The following is an 18,174-nucleotide window of genomic DNA, read 5'->3' on the forward strand; positions in this document are numbered from 1 at the left end:
GGTTCTCAGAGATGTTGTTCCTTCTTTACTGAGAAGAGGGTAGCAGCTCTATACCCATCTGTGTCTTGACCAGTTCTAGGCAAAACCAAAACCAAAACCAAAAACAAAACCCCAAAACATAGACAAAATAGTAACAGTCTTTGTTTCTTTAGCTTAGATTAAAATCCTAGCCTGGCTTTTTTCATGATTGTCCTAGGATGACTTTGTGTTCTGACCCAAAGATCTGAACTAATAAGTGGAATCTATGTAGAGGAAATATTTGGAAAGGTATAGTTTGTAAGCTAATTTGCTGACATTTTTGAGCTATTTCAGTCGTGTATAGCTATGATGAAACAACTCCCAGTTAAATAAAACTTTGAACAAAGGTGTATTTATGGTAATATATTTAATATTGAAGAGTATACATAACGAGTTGATTTCTTTAGCAAAACAAATGGTATTGTATTTAATGATATGAATTAAGCAACAAGAGAAAGGGTATTGTCAAATTTATCAAGGAAATGAGTTGATAAGTGGAGAGGAGGGGAAAGGTAATGGTATAGGTTCTGCAGTTCTGAGAAGTGCCGTCTATTGGCTGAGGCCTCTGACACCCCCCCCCCCAAGATGGGGTTAATCTCTCTCCACACCTTTGCTGGAGTGTTGGGCGTGTCTTCTGATGAGCTGTGTGCGTGTTTCCCTTCCTCACTAGATTTTGAATGACTTAATGACAGGTACCCTGTTTTATTTCATTCTTCTTCTCTTCTTAGTACTTAGCTCAGTGCCTTGTGGGAACATCCTTGCTGAATAAAATGGAATGTTGTGTGTCCATATTCAGATGAGAATTTTAAAATTAATGTGACCTAAAGCCAAGTAAATCATTTGCTTTTCTGGATTATTTGTGCTGTTGTCCAGGCACGGGATAAAAACTGGCTGGTGGTGGACCAGTCAGGCTCCAAATTCAAATTCCCACACTTGACTAAGCCCTCTGTCCTGAGAGGGCAGAGGGTCTACAGTGACTCTGTTCTTTCCGGTTTCTGTTCCTGGGAATAATGTTTCCGAGGGGAGTTAGGCTGGATGAGGGGAGGCAGGCGCATTTATGCTGAATTCACCTCTTGGACTGATGGCCCTAGACCTTTTTCATGTTACTCCTTCTCCCCTTATAATTTGAGTGCAGATAACAATACTTTCCAGTATCTAGTGTTTGATATCTTTTTTAATTAAGAAGGTATAGATGATTTTAAAAAAGAATTTAAGCAGCATAAAATTGAAAGGAAAACTAAAAGTCCCCATTTTCCCAGTTCACTATTTAACAGTTTCTTCTGTATCCTTACGGAAGTTTTCTCTGTATGTAATATATACTATACTGCAACTAATTTCCCCTGCCTCCACTTCCACTTATAGTATATTTGGACCTCTTTCCAACATCAGCACGCACAAATCAACTTCAGTCCTTCGGATGACTACATTATACCTCATTTTATGGCCATGGCTTAATATATTTAACCTATTGATAGACCGACCGATCTTAAGTTGTTAGCAGTTTTTTAGGATTAGAAAAAATGCTGCAGTCAATGGCATCGCCATATATCTTTCCACATTGTGGAAACATATTTGTAGGATAAATTCCCAGGAGTTGGAACTACTGAGACAAAGAGTACCCCTATTTTACATTTTAATAGCTATTACCATGTTGCTCTCTAAAGGGTGGAACCGATTTATACTCCTACCAACAATGTTTGAGAATGCCCATTTCTCTCTACCCTCACCAACTCTGGGTATTTTTTTTTATTAGCAAACTTCCTAGTCAATGTCAGTTTGAAAGGTGGAAGAGATTACTATGTTATTGTTTTATTTGGTATCAATTATAAATGAGCTCGAGTATCTTTTCATGTGTATTTTGGTTATTTGTATTTAATTTCTGTGAACCATTTTGTCACCTTTGCCCATTTTCCTTTTAAGTTGTAGGTTTCAAATTGATTTAAGGGCTTTCCAATATTAAGAAAATTGGGGCTTTGTCTTATATGTTAGAGCTATTTTTGTCTGGTTTACTGCTTTCCTTTCAGCTTGCTTTGGTCTTTTTCCCTCTTCTTTTTTTTTTTTTTCCCCATGGAGAAGGTGAAGTTTTTACATGGTCAGATTTATCATATTGCCCTTGTGACCTCTGGATTTATGTCATTCTTAGGAAGGTCTTCCACATTCCAGACACTGTAAAAACATTCATCCATATTCTTTCTTGCTCTACTTTAATAGAGTTAAGCACACACACGTTAGGTATGTATATAAATACATACGTTCATATGTGTATTAGTGTGGGGGTTTTTTTCTGAAAAGAGCCTATATTTATTACAAATGTCAGAAGATTTTAAATATTTGTACCATCTCAGTCTATTTTGGTGAAAGGAGGAGTCAGGTGGGGAATCCAACTTTATTTTTCAAGCACATAGACAGCTGACTCTGTACCAGTTACTGAATAATTTGTCTTTCCCCAGATGTGAGAACACTCCTGAGATGAAGCTAAATTCCATTACCGTAAAAAGGCCTGTATGTTTGCATGTGTGGGCCCTACATGTGCTGTAGGAGCTTGACATTCACATAGGCCCAGAGACCCCTGCTGATTTCCACAGTTTCATTAACAGATTAATGAGTACACCAACACACGAGGCGACACAAATCAGCTGTGCCCACTAATGAGTTTCCTATGCATATCTGTCACATGTACGCTTCTTCCTGGATTGTGTCTAGACAGGTGACTGCTGCAGAGTGACTGTTGGGCTGGAGGCACTGGGTGGTAAGTTTTTACTGGCGACTTGAAAGATGCACTGTAAGTCTATGTAGACAAGTGCTGACTTAAACCTGTAAATACCACGTGGTCTCACTTTCCCATGGCACTCTGACTTCCCATATCTTGGTCTGTAGCCTTCATAAGTATCTTCACACTTGTCGAGTTGTGCCTCTGAGTTTTGGTTCATAAGATAGGGTTGTAGGATAAATCTTTATTTTACTTATGTTTTTCTTCAACCATGATCATTTTACGCTTCTCATTTCAGTTGTTTTACAAACTTCTGGAAGATTATTTTGGGTGGAAATTTTAAAACCAGCTCATCATTTTTTTTTAAAGATTTTATTTTTAAGTAATCTTTACACCCAGCGTGGGGCTCGAATTCATAACCCCAAGATCAAGAGTCACACATTCTACCGATTGAGCCAGCCAGGTGCCCCCAGTTCATCATTTTAAATTTGGCATAATATGACCATTTAAAGCAAAATTACAAATTATTTAAGTCGTAAATTCTTTCTTTTTTTTTTTAAGATTTTATTTATTAGAGAGAGAGAGGGCACTAGCAGGGGGAGTGGCAGGCAGAGGGAGAAGGAGAAGCAGGCTCCCCGCTGAGCAAAGAGCCCGATGTGGGGCTCCATCCCAGGACCCTGGGATCATGACCTGAGCTGAAGGCAGACGCTTAACCGACTGAGCCACCCAGGCACCCATAAGTCGTAAATTCTTACAGCATAGAAAATCAATATAGCTGATTACTGGAGAAATACCTGTAAAAGATACCCTTCATGTCCAAATAGCAAAGACAGTGTCCTTAAGAATAGTTGAGTGAGAGGGGCACCTGGGTGGCTCAGTTGGTTAAGCGTCTGCCTTCGGCTCAGGTCATGATCTCAGGGTCCTGGGATCGAGCCCCGCATCGGGCTCCCTGCTCTGCAGGAAGCCTGCTTCTCCCTCTTCCACTCCCCCTGCTTATGTTCCCTCTCTCACTGTCTCTCTCTGTCAAATAAAAAAAAAAAAAAAAAAAAAAGAATAGGTGGGTGAGAACCCCTTTTTGCTTTGGAGAAAAGTCTAAATTATAAAATATTTGGAAATCATAAATTATTTGGAAAAAAATGAAATTTCATTTTCTTAAACTGTAGTGTGTGTAAAAGATAAGTGGTTGCTTATAAGTAAAACTAGGTGGGTTAATGAAAAGTTGTATCTCACAATAGTACACAGTCTGAAAGTTATTTAACAGTTAAGAGTTAATTATGCATCCTAGAATTTGAGACTATTAAAGAGAGTTTTAATTTATTAAAATTTTGGTTTGCAGTATCATCCATGCACAAAGTCCAGATCCTTTTTAGTCTTATGAGAATAGTTGCTTATTAGTAGTCTTGTTATTTTGCATGCGAATTAAGAAGTTCAAGTCCTTTATTCAAGAACCAGGCTAGTTGTTCCTTGAGGGCACTAGACAATACTGCTCATTCTTGAGTCTCTAGAAACCCTATCATAGTACCTGGCACATAGTAGACACTCAATATATTTCTGGAACACATGGATAGTTGAAGGAATGAAGGACAAGCCTTCTATATCTCATCCATCAGAAAATCCCATTAGCTCTGGCTTTAAAATATATCCAGCATATAATGACTGCTCAGAATCTCAGCTTGGTTTAGGCCACCATCACCTCTCACCTGGTCTATGACAGTGGTCTCCTAACTGGTCTCCCTGTTTCTGCTTTTGCTTCCACACAGCCTGTTCTGCACATAGCAGCCAAAGCGATCCTTTAGAAGTGAGATCACAACACTCAGCACCCTCCAGTGGTTTCCATCTTACTCAGGAGTAAGAGCCAAGTTCTTAAAATGTCCTACAAGGTCCAGCATTTTTCTCATCTGCCCCCAACTCTGCAACAGAGCTGCTTCTCTGAACTCTTCTCTTTCTCTCCCACCGCTCATGCTGTGGTAGCTACTCTGCCTTTCTTTCAGTGTCTTGAACATGCCAGGTATTCTACTTCAAGGCCTTTGCATTAGCTGTTCCTTCTGCCTGGAACACCTTTCCCCAGATACCTGTGCAGCCCACCACCTCATCCCCTTCAGTCTATCTCAACTAGAGTGTAAGCTCCAAGGGGGCAAGGCTTTTATAGTGGGCATTTTCATATTTGTTGGAGAGAGGAAGGGAGCAAAGAAGTGAAGAAGGAATCAGGAGGCAGGGGCATGGAGCACAATTAAAATTCATGGCCGAGAAGATTTGGCCATAGAAACTGGGACTGCTAGTCCTTTCCAGATCTTAGCTGTCATACCTAAGAAGGGCTCTATAAACTTGACAGCCTTTCTGGATAATTTCTTGTTGAATGTCTTTCTACAGTCCTCTACAGTTGTGTTTGCATTTCTTTCCTCTTGTCTTGGGAAAAAGCCTTTGCTATAGTTCTAATTGACTCACCTGGCACTGAAGGAACGTGACAAATGACATATAATATATTGCCTTAACTTTCTGTTGCTCTTGTAGAAGCTAGACTGTTTCTCTCGAAAGCCCACTTGAGCCCTGTTGCTGCAGTGGGTGCTGTTTGGCTGAGAGCTCCCTGGCGTCTGCTGGTTGACTGCTGTTTACCTTGATAGGCACTGTGCTTGCCATTCTGACCGCCCCTTACCTGAGGCTGCCTCTCCTCTATTGGGCCTTTATGTTCCTCCTCTTGGTTTCTCTTTCGGATTGCATGTTGCTTCAAATAAAATTGCTAACAACATATGGCCTGTTATGATTCTCTTTTCCCAAACTCTGCCATTTTGTATATTTGTGACACACTGCAGATTTTGTAAAGATTGCTTCATAATATTTGTTTACCATCTGCTGCACTCTATTTGGTATCTTGCTAGGATTTTTTCCTCCATTTTAAGTGACATTAACAAAATCCAGCCAGTACATAGACTTTCTGGTTCTACTTTTGCTTCCCTAATGTGCTGGAAAATCATATTACTATGCTCCAGGCAACTAGAGAAGTCTGGAATTCTCATTGTGAACCAGTGTATCAGATCTATCTCATGCACTGCCCCCCCCCTTGGTCATATCTAGTAATGCTTTTTTGGTCAGATGGTAAAGAACCTCTATGTATAAGACAAAAGTTCAAATTATTTTTTCTACTTCTCTTTACTTAGTACCACTATTTTCTAGCGTTCTTCAACAACATATTTATAACCTTGAAACTCTTTGTGCCACTTTAGTAAGTTTTTATGATTTACAGTTCCATTTAGTGTTCATTTTATAGCTAAACCAGTTTGATAGGCAAATAGCCAGAATCGGCCAGACTGGCTCTGTGTATCCAACTTTTAACAGAGAAGTATTTTAAATTACTGTTACACTAAATTGCTTGGTATGTCTTTCTACTTTATCCTTCAATACTTCTAATACCTGTCAATTCATTGTCTTTATTTTAAAGATTATTTATCAATTTATTTATTTGAGAGAGAGAGAGAGAGAGGGAAAGCACCTGTGAGTAGGGGGAGGGGCAGAGGGAGAGGGAGAGAATCTCAAGCAGACTATCCACTGAGCATGGAACCTGACTTGAGGCTTGATCCCACGACCCTGAGATCATGACCTGAGCCGAAACCAACCGCTGGATGCTCAGCCAACTGAGCCACCCAGATGCCCCTCATTGTCTTTATTTTAAGTCGTTTTTTACAGCTTTTTTGATATATAATTGACATATAACATTGTGTAAATTTAAGGTGTACAGTCTGCTGATTTTATACAATTGTATATTCCAAACTGATTTCCACCATAGCATTAGCTAACACCTCTATCCTGTTATATAATTACCATTTCTTTTTTTGTGGTCAAAACATTTAAGATTTACTTTCAGCAACATTCAGATATATGTTACAGTGTTGGGGCTCCTGAGTGGCACAGTCCTTTAAATGTCGTATCTTTGTTTCAGCTCAGGTCGTCCTCTAAATGTCAGATCTTGGTTTCAGCTCAGGTCTTGATCTCAGGGTCGTGGGATTGAGCCCCTGCATCGAGCTCTGTGTTCAGCACAGAGTCTGCTTAAGACTCTCTCCCCCACTCTCTGCCCTCCTGTGCATGCGTGCATGCGTGGGTGCTCTCTCTCTCTCTCTAAGACAGATAAATAAATCTTTAAAAAAGTATGTTACAGCGTTATTAGTTATAATCACCATGCTGTACATTAGATCCCCAGACCTTGGAACTAGAAAATTATACCCTTCCGCAAAAGCTCCCTATTTTCCCCCACCCCAGCCCCTGATAGTCAAACTCTCTGTTTCCCTAAGTTTAGTCTTTTCTTTTTTAAGATTTATTTATTTATTTATTTTGGGGAGTGGGGGAGACAGATGGAGAGGGAGAGAGTCCTGAGCAGATTCTGCGCATTGAGCGCAGAGCCTAATGCAGGGCCTGATCTCACGACTCTGAGATCACAACCTTAGCCAAAACCAAGAGTCAGATGCTTAACCAACTGCATCACCCAGTTGCCCCTAAGTTTGGCCTTCTTAAATTTCCCATATAAGTGGTATTATACAGTATTTGTCTTTTTCTAACTTACTTTACTTAGTATAATGCCCTCCTCAGGGTTCATCCAGGTTGTTGCAAATGGCAGATGTGTTTCTTTTTCGTGGCCGAATAATATTCTACTGTATGTATGTGTATACCACATCTTTAGCCATTCATCTGTTGGTAGACACGTAAGTAGTATCTTGGCTATTGTGAATAATGCTGCAGTGAACATGGAGGTTCACATATCTCTTTGAGAGAGTGATTTGGTTTCCTTTGGATAGATGCCCAGAAATATAATTGCTAGATCACATGATAGTTCTTTTTTTAATTTTTTGAGGAACCTCCATACTATTTTCCACAGTGGCTGTGCCAGTTTACATTCCACCAACAGTGCACGAGGTTTCCCTTTTCTCCACATCCTCGCCAACATTTGTTATCTCTTCTCTTATTGATGATAGCCCTTCTGACAGGTGTGAGGTGATAGCAGATCGTGGTTTTGATTTGCATTTCCCTGATGATGAGTGATGGTGAGCATCTTTTCATGTGTCTGTTGGCCATCTGGATGTCTTTGGAATTTATTGTCTTTACAGAGAAGTGTATTCTCACTTAAGTGTCAAGGCAAATGGTTTGACTGCCATCACAGGGATAGATAGCTTGGGTTTTGTGTTTTGGCCAGAATCATCAGTCTTCTCATAGGTGTGATTACTTTTCCAACTCAGTCTCCTCTTTGACAAGAACAGGAGTCTTCATTAAAACTACTCATCACAAATAGCAAAGAGTCTATCAGTCCCCCAAAGAGCAATTTGTAAAGAAAACCAATACCTACATAAAATGGAGTCTCTTAATAATCCATAAGAACATTAATCACTGTGTCATGTAAGTCTGATTTTATCCCCAGGCTTTATTAGAATGCCTCCTTCAACTTAACCGAAATCTTTCTCTTGGAGTCAGACCCCTTAAGGAACAGCGTCAGCACTTTACCACTAGGTTGGCTATTCGGGCCTTTTGGCCTCAGTTTTCTGTCCACTTAAAGCCAAGTGTCCTTATAGTGTTTAATAACTGCTTTTCATGGAACTGCTAGACAAGAAATTATTCTGGTAGCTGACTTCTGTCACAGGTGTTTTGTTTTGTTTTTTTCCTGAAATAATCCCTCAGAGATTTCATGGAATTCCAAATCTTCTGTTTTAAGAAACCTTAAAGGTTCAAGCTCTGGCTTTGAGAGCTTAGAGAACTCTTCTTACTGTTGTGTTGTTCCTGATTGAGAGAGACTACGGTTTAAATGATTTTTCTGGAATCTGTGCCCTCTCTTCACAAATTCTAAAAAGGGCTTTCACCTGTTTTATTAAACTCCAAACACTTCCTCATCCCATGTGAATGATACCTTATTGAGATCTTGTGTATATTGAAATTTGAACATAAACAATTCCTTTGTAGCCACTGTCTCTGTAGCTAGTTCTGGTATAGAAGTGAGAGTTATAAAAAGCTACTTTATTCAGGCTGGAAATTTTACCAAGTTCAGGACTTCATCAAGAACAAATCATTGTAGCCCACATCTAAACAGAGAATTTGACTTGCTTTTAAAATAAAAACGTAAAGTGTTTTCATGTGTGCTAGTATGTAACATTATAGCTCTTTATATTGTATCTGTTTTTTCCCCTTTGTTTCCTGCATTGGTAAGAAAATTTTTTGACTTAACCTCAAAAATACTGGTTTCTAGAGCTTATGTAGACACTCCCTTTTGTTTCCAAAACTAGAATGGCATTTCTTTTTCTTCCCCAATTTGACTTTATAGTGTCTACACCTAAGAAAGAAAGAAAGAAAGAGCTAGATTCCTATATAGTCCCTTATATATGTAATATTCTTAGGCCTCTGCTGTCTTTGTGTTACTGAAAGTGACTACTATGTGCCTTGTATACGGAGAACAGGCAGCTCTTACTAGAATAGTACAGTAGTGACTCTGGACAGCTCTTATTTATGTAGATATTTAAATAGTGTGACTTGATGATACTGATTTGCATTGAATTCGGGAACTCTTCGGGAGTGAACCACGATCCAGGATCCAGGAACAAATGCTTTGGAGAGAAACCCCAGTGAGAGCAGTTGGTTTGGTCACTGAGCTGGGCTGGCTCAACTGTTGGTTTCTATCATGCTGTCAGATAGATTGCTATTGGCTGCTGGGAGAGAAAGTAGCATTTTGCTCTGAAATGGGCTAATTAGGAGAGAATACAAGCTCCCTCCTAGGGTTTCCATGGCCTGGCAACTGAGCTGGGGGACATCTTCAGAACTGCAGCTGGATGGGAGGGAGGGCCGCTGGGGTGTGGTGGGCGAAGATCCATGAGCTGGACTGAACTCCCCCTGTATTTTCAGTAAGAGTCCCCAGAGCATGTCATGTAAGCTTATTCTTTTCATGACCTGAGATTTGTCTGTTTCTCCAGGCCTGGAATCAGGTTCTCTGCATCTGATCAACTCAGCAATTAGATACTCAAGAGTGACCCCCCCCCAAATAAATAAATAAATAAATAACAACACTGATTGTTTAACAAGTGCATCAGAGCTGAGGCATCCAAATTGAGAGAGAGCCTGCCCCTTCCCAGTTGTCCCCTGGGAGGCTGTGTACTTCTTCCAACAACCCTACTATTGCTCAAAATGTTTTTGGCATTTTTCTTTCAGCCATATATTTAGAATCTATCACATAGGCTGTTTTGTTGACAGATCTTTATTTTTAGAGAGATGAAATAGCTAACTAAATATTTAGAAATAAACAAAAGTCATTCTGAGTCCTGCCTGGCAGATAGTGTAGGTGAGTAACCAGGCAGGCAGTTCCATTTTGGGTTAAAAATGAGATCTGATAGGAGTGTCTGGCTGGCTCCGTTGGTAAAACATGTGACTCTTGATCTCAGCATTGTGAGTTCAAGCCCCACTTTGGGTGTAGTTTACTTCAAAAAAAAAAAATCTTTCAAAAAAATGAGATCTGATATTTTCATGCTATCTATCTTTGAGATCTTAAAGCAGTTTTCAAAGAGGTATTTCAAAACTATTTTGAACAGGAGAAACATCATGGAAATAAGTTTCTGGATGTGGCCGCTTTGATGATACACTTACTCAAATGTACACATTCTGGTTGTGTATTTTGTAAAGTCTAATTATCCTCCAGTTTTAAGACTATCACATTTTTTCAAAATCACGTGAATAGCCATATGAAGCTTATTATAGTCAGACTACACAATAGAAATGAAACTGTTCAGAAAGAGCAAGCGAGCTACCAGATAGAATGGGTTATGGGGATAACTGTGTTAAAGTTGCTTTGTAAGTTAACCTTACATAGGCTCCCTATTCTTCTTCGGGGAAAAGGGAATAGTAATAATCAAGTCACACTGTCCACATCATAGGATCGTTGTGTGGTTCTTAAGGAGGTATGGTACATGAAGCATGTATCATGGTATTTTGTGTGTAGTCATGTTCAATACATGTGAGCCATTTTGATCATGCCACTATGACATGATAGCTTGTCTGGGAGAGAGGAAGACTGACAAATAAGGCATAGGGTGCTGCGTGGGAAAGAAGGAAAGTACTAATGGTAGAACAAGACTGGCCTCCTTCAGTGTTTAATGTTCTTCACACCAAACCTGTTTCTTCACACTCCAGTGACACATTAACCTAGATACATGTCAGGCTTGACATAAGCAGTATTTTAATTTTCAGCTGTCCCTGAAATTTTTGGCTCTTTATTGGGACTATTCATATTCTGAACAACAAAAACCCCAATAAAACAACAAACCGATAACCTTGACATCCTCAAAAATATGGTGTGAAGATTTGGCTCTCAAGTTTTGAAAAGAAGTTGTGTTATGTTCCCAGCTGACGTGGTTTTTGTGCATTTAAAAACTGCAAATCTTACCACTCGCACTATGTTGCCTTTGAAACAGATGAAGATGAAGATGGTGACCGAATTACAGTGAGGAGTGATGAAGAAATGAAGGCCATGCTGTCCTATGTAAGTCTATCACAAATGAGGACTATTGTAATGTATTAATGTAATCGTGGGCACTGTTTCTCGGCATGGTGAAGATATAAAAATAAATCACAGCTACCATAACATTCTTCTGTAGGATGCATAAGGATTTCAGGGATTTCCTTATGTTAAAGTTAAGGGCGTTCTTTTCAAAAGACACTTACTGATCATATCGTGAACATTAAGAATAATGCATCTTAATGACTTTTGCATTAGGTATGGTGCAGACTAAATGGACTATCAATTTCCTGTATTTTTTATGCAGTACTTAAAGTAACGGCTCATTAAAAATGAACCCCTGGGCTCTAAAAAATTTTTCAAAATCTACTTTCAACTGGAGATCTCTTTCACCCTTCCAAACAGACTATAGTTATAATGTAGCTGCAGGCTTAGTATGGATACACGATTTTAAAATGTACTCTCGGTTATTTTATGCACAAACCACCCCCTTTTTTTCCACCCTGAAATGAACTACAGGGTTACTGTTTCAGAGTGATTTGAATATATCCTGAAATGACTTTTCTTTTGTGTTTCAAATTTCAGTGGAAATTTGCCTTAGCCGTTTATCTGGGACTGAAGTAGATAAGCAAGATAAGACAAAGGGGTACCTATCTAAAATTTTAGTACTCAGCCTGACAAATCCAACTATGATGAAGCGGGGTAACTTCCCTGAGCCCTGATTTGTGCTGTTCCTCTCATTGAGTTTTATTTCCTCTTGTTCGTTTTATTTTCTTTTACCCGAGTTTGTAATCTGTTTACAAAACCTTTTCTAGGGTCTGGGTAGAGAGAGAGCCCTGGACTCAGGTCTCTGACTCAGCTCTCCTCTGGCTTGCTGGCCTTAGGCAGATCACTTAACCTTTCTGTGCTATGGCTGCCTCATCTGTCCATTGTGGATAATAATACTCGTCCTTTCTACTGCACAGGGTCATTGTAATGATCAATGGGATAATAGATGTGAAAGCCCTTTGAGAAGTTAAAAGTTCTATACAAATGCAAAGTGGTATGATGGTGGAAATGATGGACTCAGGGCGCTTGCTGGTCTGAGTCGCCATTCGTAGCCAACACAACATCAGTAGGTTTCTGATGGACCTCAGCTTCAACCAGGATATTGTTTCATTGTAATGAAAACTGTGAAATATCTGTAAGGGTTTCCGCCAATAGTTTTAATTTAGGGTAGGAGGAAGGAGAACAAGAAAGATGGCATGATTAACAGAGCGTTGCATTCAGACCAGCACAAGAGTAGGAAAAGTCAATTTCCCATTGACTTCCCATTAACTTATTTGAGAGTCTTTGTGCACTGAGAATTTAGAGCAGGGCTCATCAGTACCTTGAAAGGCAGAGGAGGATTGTCTCCTGAAAGGTCTAGCACTAGTATTGATAGATTGCCTAACTCTCCTGGGAGTGTGACATGCTTATTTTTAGAAAACACACACACACACACACACACACACATACACACACACACACAGATGGATTCTAGTTTTTCAACATACCTCCACTGCAGAGAGTACATTACTGACATCACTGTACTTTTATTATGTCTCTGACATAGCCACACATAAAGGTGTGCTTTCAAAAACGTGCTTTTGGGAAGTTCTGACAAATTATGCTTTTTGAGAAATGTTAATGCACGTCATAGTGATAATAATCGTTCCCGTTTCTAAGTGCCTACTATATATATACTAGATGCGAAAGGTATTTAATTTTCTGTGGTTTTAATAATGACTCAGTGAGGTGGATTTTATCATCCCGATGTTTTAGATGTGGAAGCCATGGCTAAGAGATATGCCTGAGGTCATAGGGCTAGCGTGAACGTGAGCGTGGAGTTGAAGTTCAGCCTGTCCTGGTGTGATAGCCGGTGCTATAAAAGGTGTTTTATGCTGTTTCTCTCCCATCCACCTCCTTGCACATTAGTATGGGGACTTGTCTATGTCATCACCCATTAGTACATTCTGGATGATTTGTGTGTATGTAATACCTCAGTTGAGACATCTGTAGTATATATTCCCTATGATTTATGTTTATTTTCTCAAATGCAGTGTTTATTTTTGTGTTGTAGGAAAATATATTAAGAGTTACATAATTGTCTCTAAACTTACAAGTTTCTGAGATTTCGATAGGACCACTTTTTAGTCTGAAAAGAAATCTTCTAGCTCATTGATCCCCAGATATGTGGCTTTCATGCATTAATCAATTTTCACTTTTAGATTGGAGGACATAGGCATTGTAACATTTTATTTTGCCAAATAAACACGTTAATAAAATAAATAAATAATAAAAATTACCTACTGTTAACCATTATTTTACTAACAAAGAAAAACAGTGAGAGTCATTTAAAGATTAAAAATGATGGGCTGTACATAATCTCAGAAGGAAAGGTGACCATTAGAGTGAGTAGATTTAGGAGTACCTACCTGGCTGGCTCTCGGTCAGTGGAGTGTGCGACTCTTGATCTCAGGGTAGTGGGTTTGAGCCCCACGTTGGGGGTGAAAACTACTTAAAAATTTAAAAAAATAAAGTGAGTAAAGTTAGTTTTATGTAAGTAAAACTCACTACATTCTTTTCCTCCCTCATTTTAAAAAATTGAAGTACAGTCGACATATTAGTTTCAGGTGTACCACATAGTGAATTGATACTCTTTTCTTTTACCAATTTGCAGTGGATGGTGAAGCCTTTTTTATGAATTGGCAGTGGTCTATACATTGTGGTCTGATCAGGTCCAGGCTTTCTCATTAATTCACTTAAATATTTATAGATGGGAACCTGAAATCCCCAAGAATTTCTAACTTAACGTTCCACTTTTCAGATTCTGAATGTTTGAGCAAAATCTTTTTAAATGAAAGTATCTCGGAGAGAGATAACAAGCTTTTTTTTTTTTTTTTAAAGATTTTATTTATTTATTTGTCAGAGAGAGAGAGAGACAGAAAGCGCACAAGTAGGGGGAGCGGCAGGCAGAGGGAGAAGCAGGCTCCCCGCGGAGCAGGGAGCCCGATGCGGGGACTCGATCCCAGGGTCCTGGGATCATGACCTGAGCCGAAGGCAGACGCTTAACCGACTGAGCCACCCAGGCGCCCTATAACAAGCTTTAAGTCATTTAAAACCTAAATGGATTTCTTTTTCCTCTTATCTGTTGAGATAGCCCTACCATCATATACCCGTTGTTTATGTAGAGTCAGGCTCTGAATAAACATTTAGAAAGTAAAGAGTAGGGGAATCTCTTCCTCAAAAAGCACACATAAAATTGGTTGGCTGTCATTTTGATCTGTCTTGGCTCTTTTTTAAAAAACTTTATTTTATTTTATTTGAGAGAGCATGAGCGGGGTTGGGGGGAGGGGCAAAGGGAGGAGAAGAAGCAGGTTCCCCACTAAGCAGGGAGGCCCCCGCCAAGCGGGGCTCGATCCCTGGACCTGAGCCGAAGGCAGATGCTTAACCAGTTGAGCTACCCAGGCGCCCCTGATCTGTCTTGGTTCTTATGATTAAAATTCCTCTGTGTTCCAGTTTTGCCGTGAAGAGAACCATTTGGACCTAATCTCACATAGATTTTGGTTGATAGCCTTTAGTTGCTGATCTATTATGAACAAGCTGCATGGTCTTTATTTTTTAGGTTCATTTTGACTGAAAACTTTTTGAATCTAGGATCTGGGTGGTGGGGTGGGGAAGATACTGAGATACCAAGATACTGACAGGTAACCCTGTATTTACTGTAAAAAGCAACTTAGTTTCTCATGTCAAATTTAATAAATTTGCAGTCGCCTTATTATTTCTTTAGAATCCATATGGGGAAAGCAAAACTAGAGACACTTTTACTGGAAATCCCTTAATCATTCTTTTCCATTGATTACAAAGGTTAAATGAATAAACAGCCTGGATCTCTGCATAAAATTAAGAAGAAAATATGCAACGTCTGAGTTGCAACTTGCAGAATTACTTTTTTCCCCCTGAACACAAGCATTTTCTGGCTTTGGGCCAACAGAAACATAAGTTTTTATCAGTAATTTAAATAGATTTTCGTATTAGACCTGAAAATGTTGCCTTTTTAATTGAAAACTTATCAATTATTTAAATTGCTAGCAGCCTTAGGCTGTTAATTTTATGTGTGCCATAATAATGGCATACAGTGGTTTTTGATACATGTGACATGTGGATATCGCGTTGTAGTAAGGATTTGTCATGACAATAAGTTGTCGTGTGCTGTTAAATAATAACCAACATATTAAACTGAAGTCTGTTGTCACACATTAGTACCGTTTTATGTAAGTTATTTAGAAATTGTATTCTTTTCTTCATTAGATATATTTTTAAGAGATAATGAGAAGAAAACAAAGCTATAATAAATTGTCTTTTAAGAAAATGTAAAGTAATTTGGTCTCCAAGGAGATATTTAATGTATTGAGAGAATCCAGCAGCCAAGTGTTATTACAGCACCATTGTGATCGCTCTCTGCGTTTTGTTATGAGTTTGTGTTAATCAACAATCTGTTTTTATAGCGTAGTTTCTTGTAAGTTATGTTGTTAGAATATTCCACTTCTGGGATCATGGCTTTTCCTCTGACACTATTGTATCTTTTTAATTCCTCCATAAAGTATTTTTTTAATTAGAATCTGAAACGCTTTATTAGGAAAAAAAAAAGTACACCCAACCTACATATTCTGAAAACTAAATACCTGATCATTGCTAATTATTTAAAGGACCCTATTAAATATTCCCTTAATATAGTTTACATTTCTGTTGATGTTCTTGTTTCCCCCTCTCATTTTCTGGAAAGATTAAAGATGGTGTGTTGTTTTTCTCCTTCTGTCTTTTTGTATTCGTTGTCTGGCAGGGCTGGCTTCATTTCCTTTCAGCACCAAACAACAGGGCTGGGCCTTGTTTATTGATTAATCATAAGCTTTATCTATCACTGAGACCCAGTTATAGGAGGGGTTATGTTAATGTTAACCTCGGCTTTTGGGTGACCTTTCATTAAGAAACTCAGCAGTACATCTTGCTTTTGTAAATGGATTCATATTTGTTTCTGCTAAATCCCATGTCTAGTACAGGATTTATTACACCTGGTTCTCTCAATCCTAAGAGGCTTGTGTGAGTGGAGCACAGTATTAACAAGAATAATTTTCTTCATTTTGCCCATTCTCTGCCTTTATACCATTTTTCCACGTTGCCAGAAGAGTATGGGATGAGTTTAACTGTAATGCCTCCCATTATGGCAGAGACCTTGTGTTTTAGTGGAGTATAAGTATTCCCTTTGGTATACTTGACCATTGTGTACCTTTTTACATGTTGGGTACCATGAGGGAAAATACTCCTTGACCTCTGTAGCACCTTGTAAATTGGAATATGATTAGCTTTATCCTAGTACACATAACTTGGAGATTGCCTCTAAAATCATACAGTTACTCAAGTAGAGTTGGAAGGGAGCCTTAGAAGTCTTGTCCAGCAGTTTCATTTTATAGATAAGGAAACTGAGGCCCTAGGAGGGCAGATTCAGTCAGAGGTCACGTTGCCAGTGAATGGGAAGGCCTGGACACGGTCCTACATCTTTTGACTCCCAGTCTCTTTACTTCTGGCGGTTTGAAATGATGTTTTTGTTTTGGCATCTATTGAGGTCCTGCTGAGGAAGCTTTGCAAATACTCCTTTTTTCCTGATATAAAAAAAGAATGCTGTTTACTAGAATGTTAGTGTACCTGAATGTGAATAAGAATGTAAAAAATACTTTGTTGGTTTTTGAAACTTTAAATATTTTATTTATTTATTTATTTATTTATTTATTTATTTATTTATTTGAGAGACAGAGAGCCCGTGAGTGAGGGGAGGGGTAGAGGGAGATGGAGAAGGAGAGAATCTCAGCAAACTCTGTGCTAAGCATGGAGCGTGACGCAGGGCCAGATCTTAGGACCCTGAGATCATCATCTGAGCCAAAATCAAGAGTCAGGTGCTTACCTGAATGAGCACCCTGGGCTTTTGAAATTGTGAAGATTTTTGTCCTTATCTACAAGACTGAGTTTTACCACAGAATTTGTTGCCCACTTAGGAGTTGAACATTTAATAGCCCCAGGGCCTTTGCTATTAGGAAGTTTTCATCAAAGAGCAAGAGATTGGAAGCTCATTTTCCACATGGTGCTTTTAAATGTGCTCCATATTAAATAGGTTCACCTTTGAACTTACTTTGTATGTGGCAAAATCGGCTCCGTGCAGTTCACCTCAACAGCTGATAATGCAGTATATTCTCTCCTGGCAGGGTGGAGAAATGGCACAAGGAGAGGTAAGCTGAATGAAATAAATAAATGGTTTGGGAAATTACCCTTTTTTTTTTTTTTTTGTAACTCAATCACATGCTCTAAGCTGTAAGTAAAGTTTTTATTTTGTTTTCTCATCCTAGTCAAAGAATAAAACATTTTTTTCAGAGGCGGGTTGTTTTAATTCCCTTCTCTGTGTTGCCTGGGACATTTGGATGCCCGTGAAATAGTGACAAAAATGTGGTAGACCCGTATTTAGCCCCTGTTGTGAAATGTCTTGGGGCATCTTTGCTTGCAAGGAGCAGAAGCATAGTAAAGTTTGCATCAGAACAGAGGGTTTATTTTGTGGCTCATGGAAGCAAAGGAAGAGATAAGCACAAGCAGGCCTCAGGCAAGTGACACCAGGGCACTCTGGGGTGCTTTGGACCACCAGTATTTGTCATTAATGTGGCTGTGCTTCCAGTTGAGCTCTATCTCTGTGGAGGGCTCAGTGTAGCCTGGAGGCTGGTTCCTCTGGGGTCCTATTTTGAGGCAGTTGGCATGAGGCAGTCAAGCCATGTGTGTGGTACCTCAGCTCCGTAGGGACTATGGCTGGGAGCTTATCTTCAGAGGAGATGTGGGCTGCAGGGAAATGTTGGGCCCCTGGCAGTAGGATTGCTGTGGGGCAAAACCAGGTTGTTGGGTACTTGTTGGCAGC

The 18,174-nt window shown here is 39.3% G+C and overlaps 1 protein-coding gene across 9 annotated transcripts in view; it reads left to right on the top strand.

Annotated features, from left to right (window-relative positions):
• The window catches only part of MAP2K5 (mitogen-activated protein kinase kinase 5), a 247,064-nt gene that overhangs the window by 10,070 nt on the left and 218,820 nt on the right, over positions 1–18,174 (top strand). For all 9 annotated transcript variants that reach the window (XM_073877255.1, XM_073877256.1, XM_073877257.1 and 6 more), the window contains exon 3: positions 11,158–11,225. In XM_073877255.1, the coding sequence (XP_073733356.1) occupies positions 11,158–11,225 (68 nt within the window). The remainder of the gene's footprint in view (positions 1–11,157; positions 11,226–18,174) is intronic.

Source organism: Callorhinus ursinus, unplaced genomic scaffold (genome assembly GCF_003265705.2).
Source record: "Callorhinus ursinus isolate GAN/ISIS: 27379988/994484 unplaced genomic scaffold, GSC_fseal_2.0 scaffold25, whole genome shotgun sequence".
Classification (NCBI taxonomy): domain Eukaryota; kingdom Metazoa; phylum Chordata; class Mammalia; order Carnivora; family Otariidae; genus Callorhinus; species Callorhinus ursinus.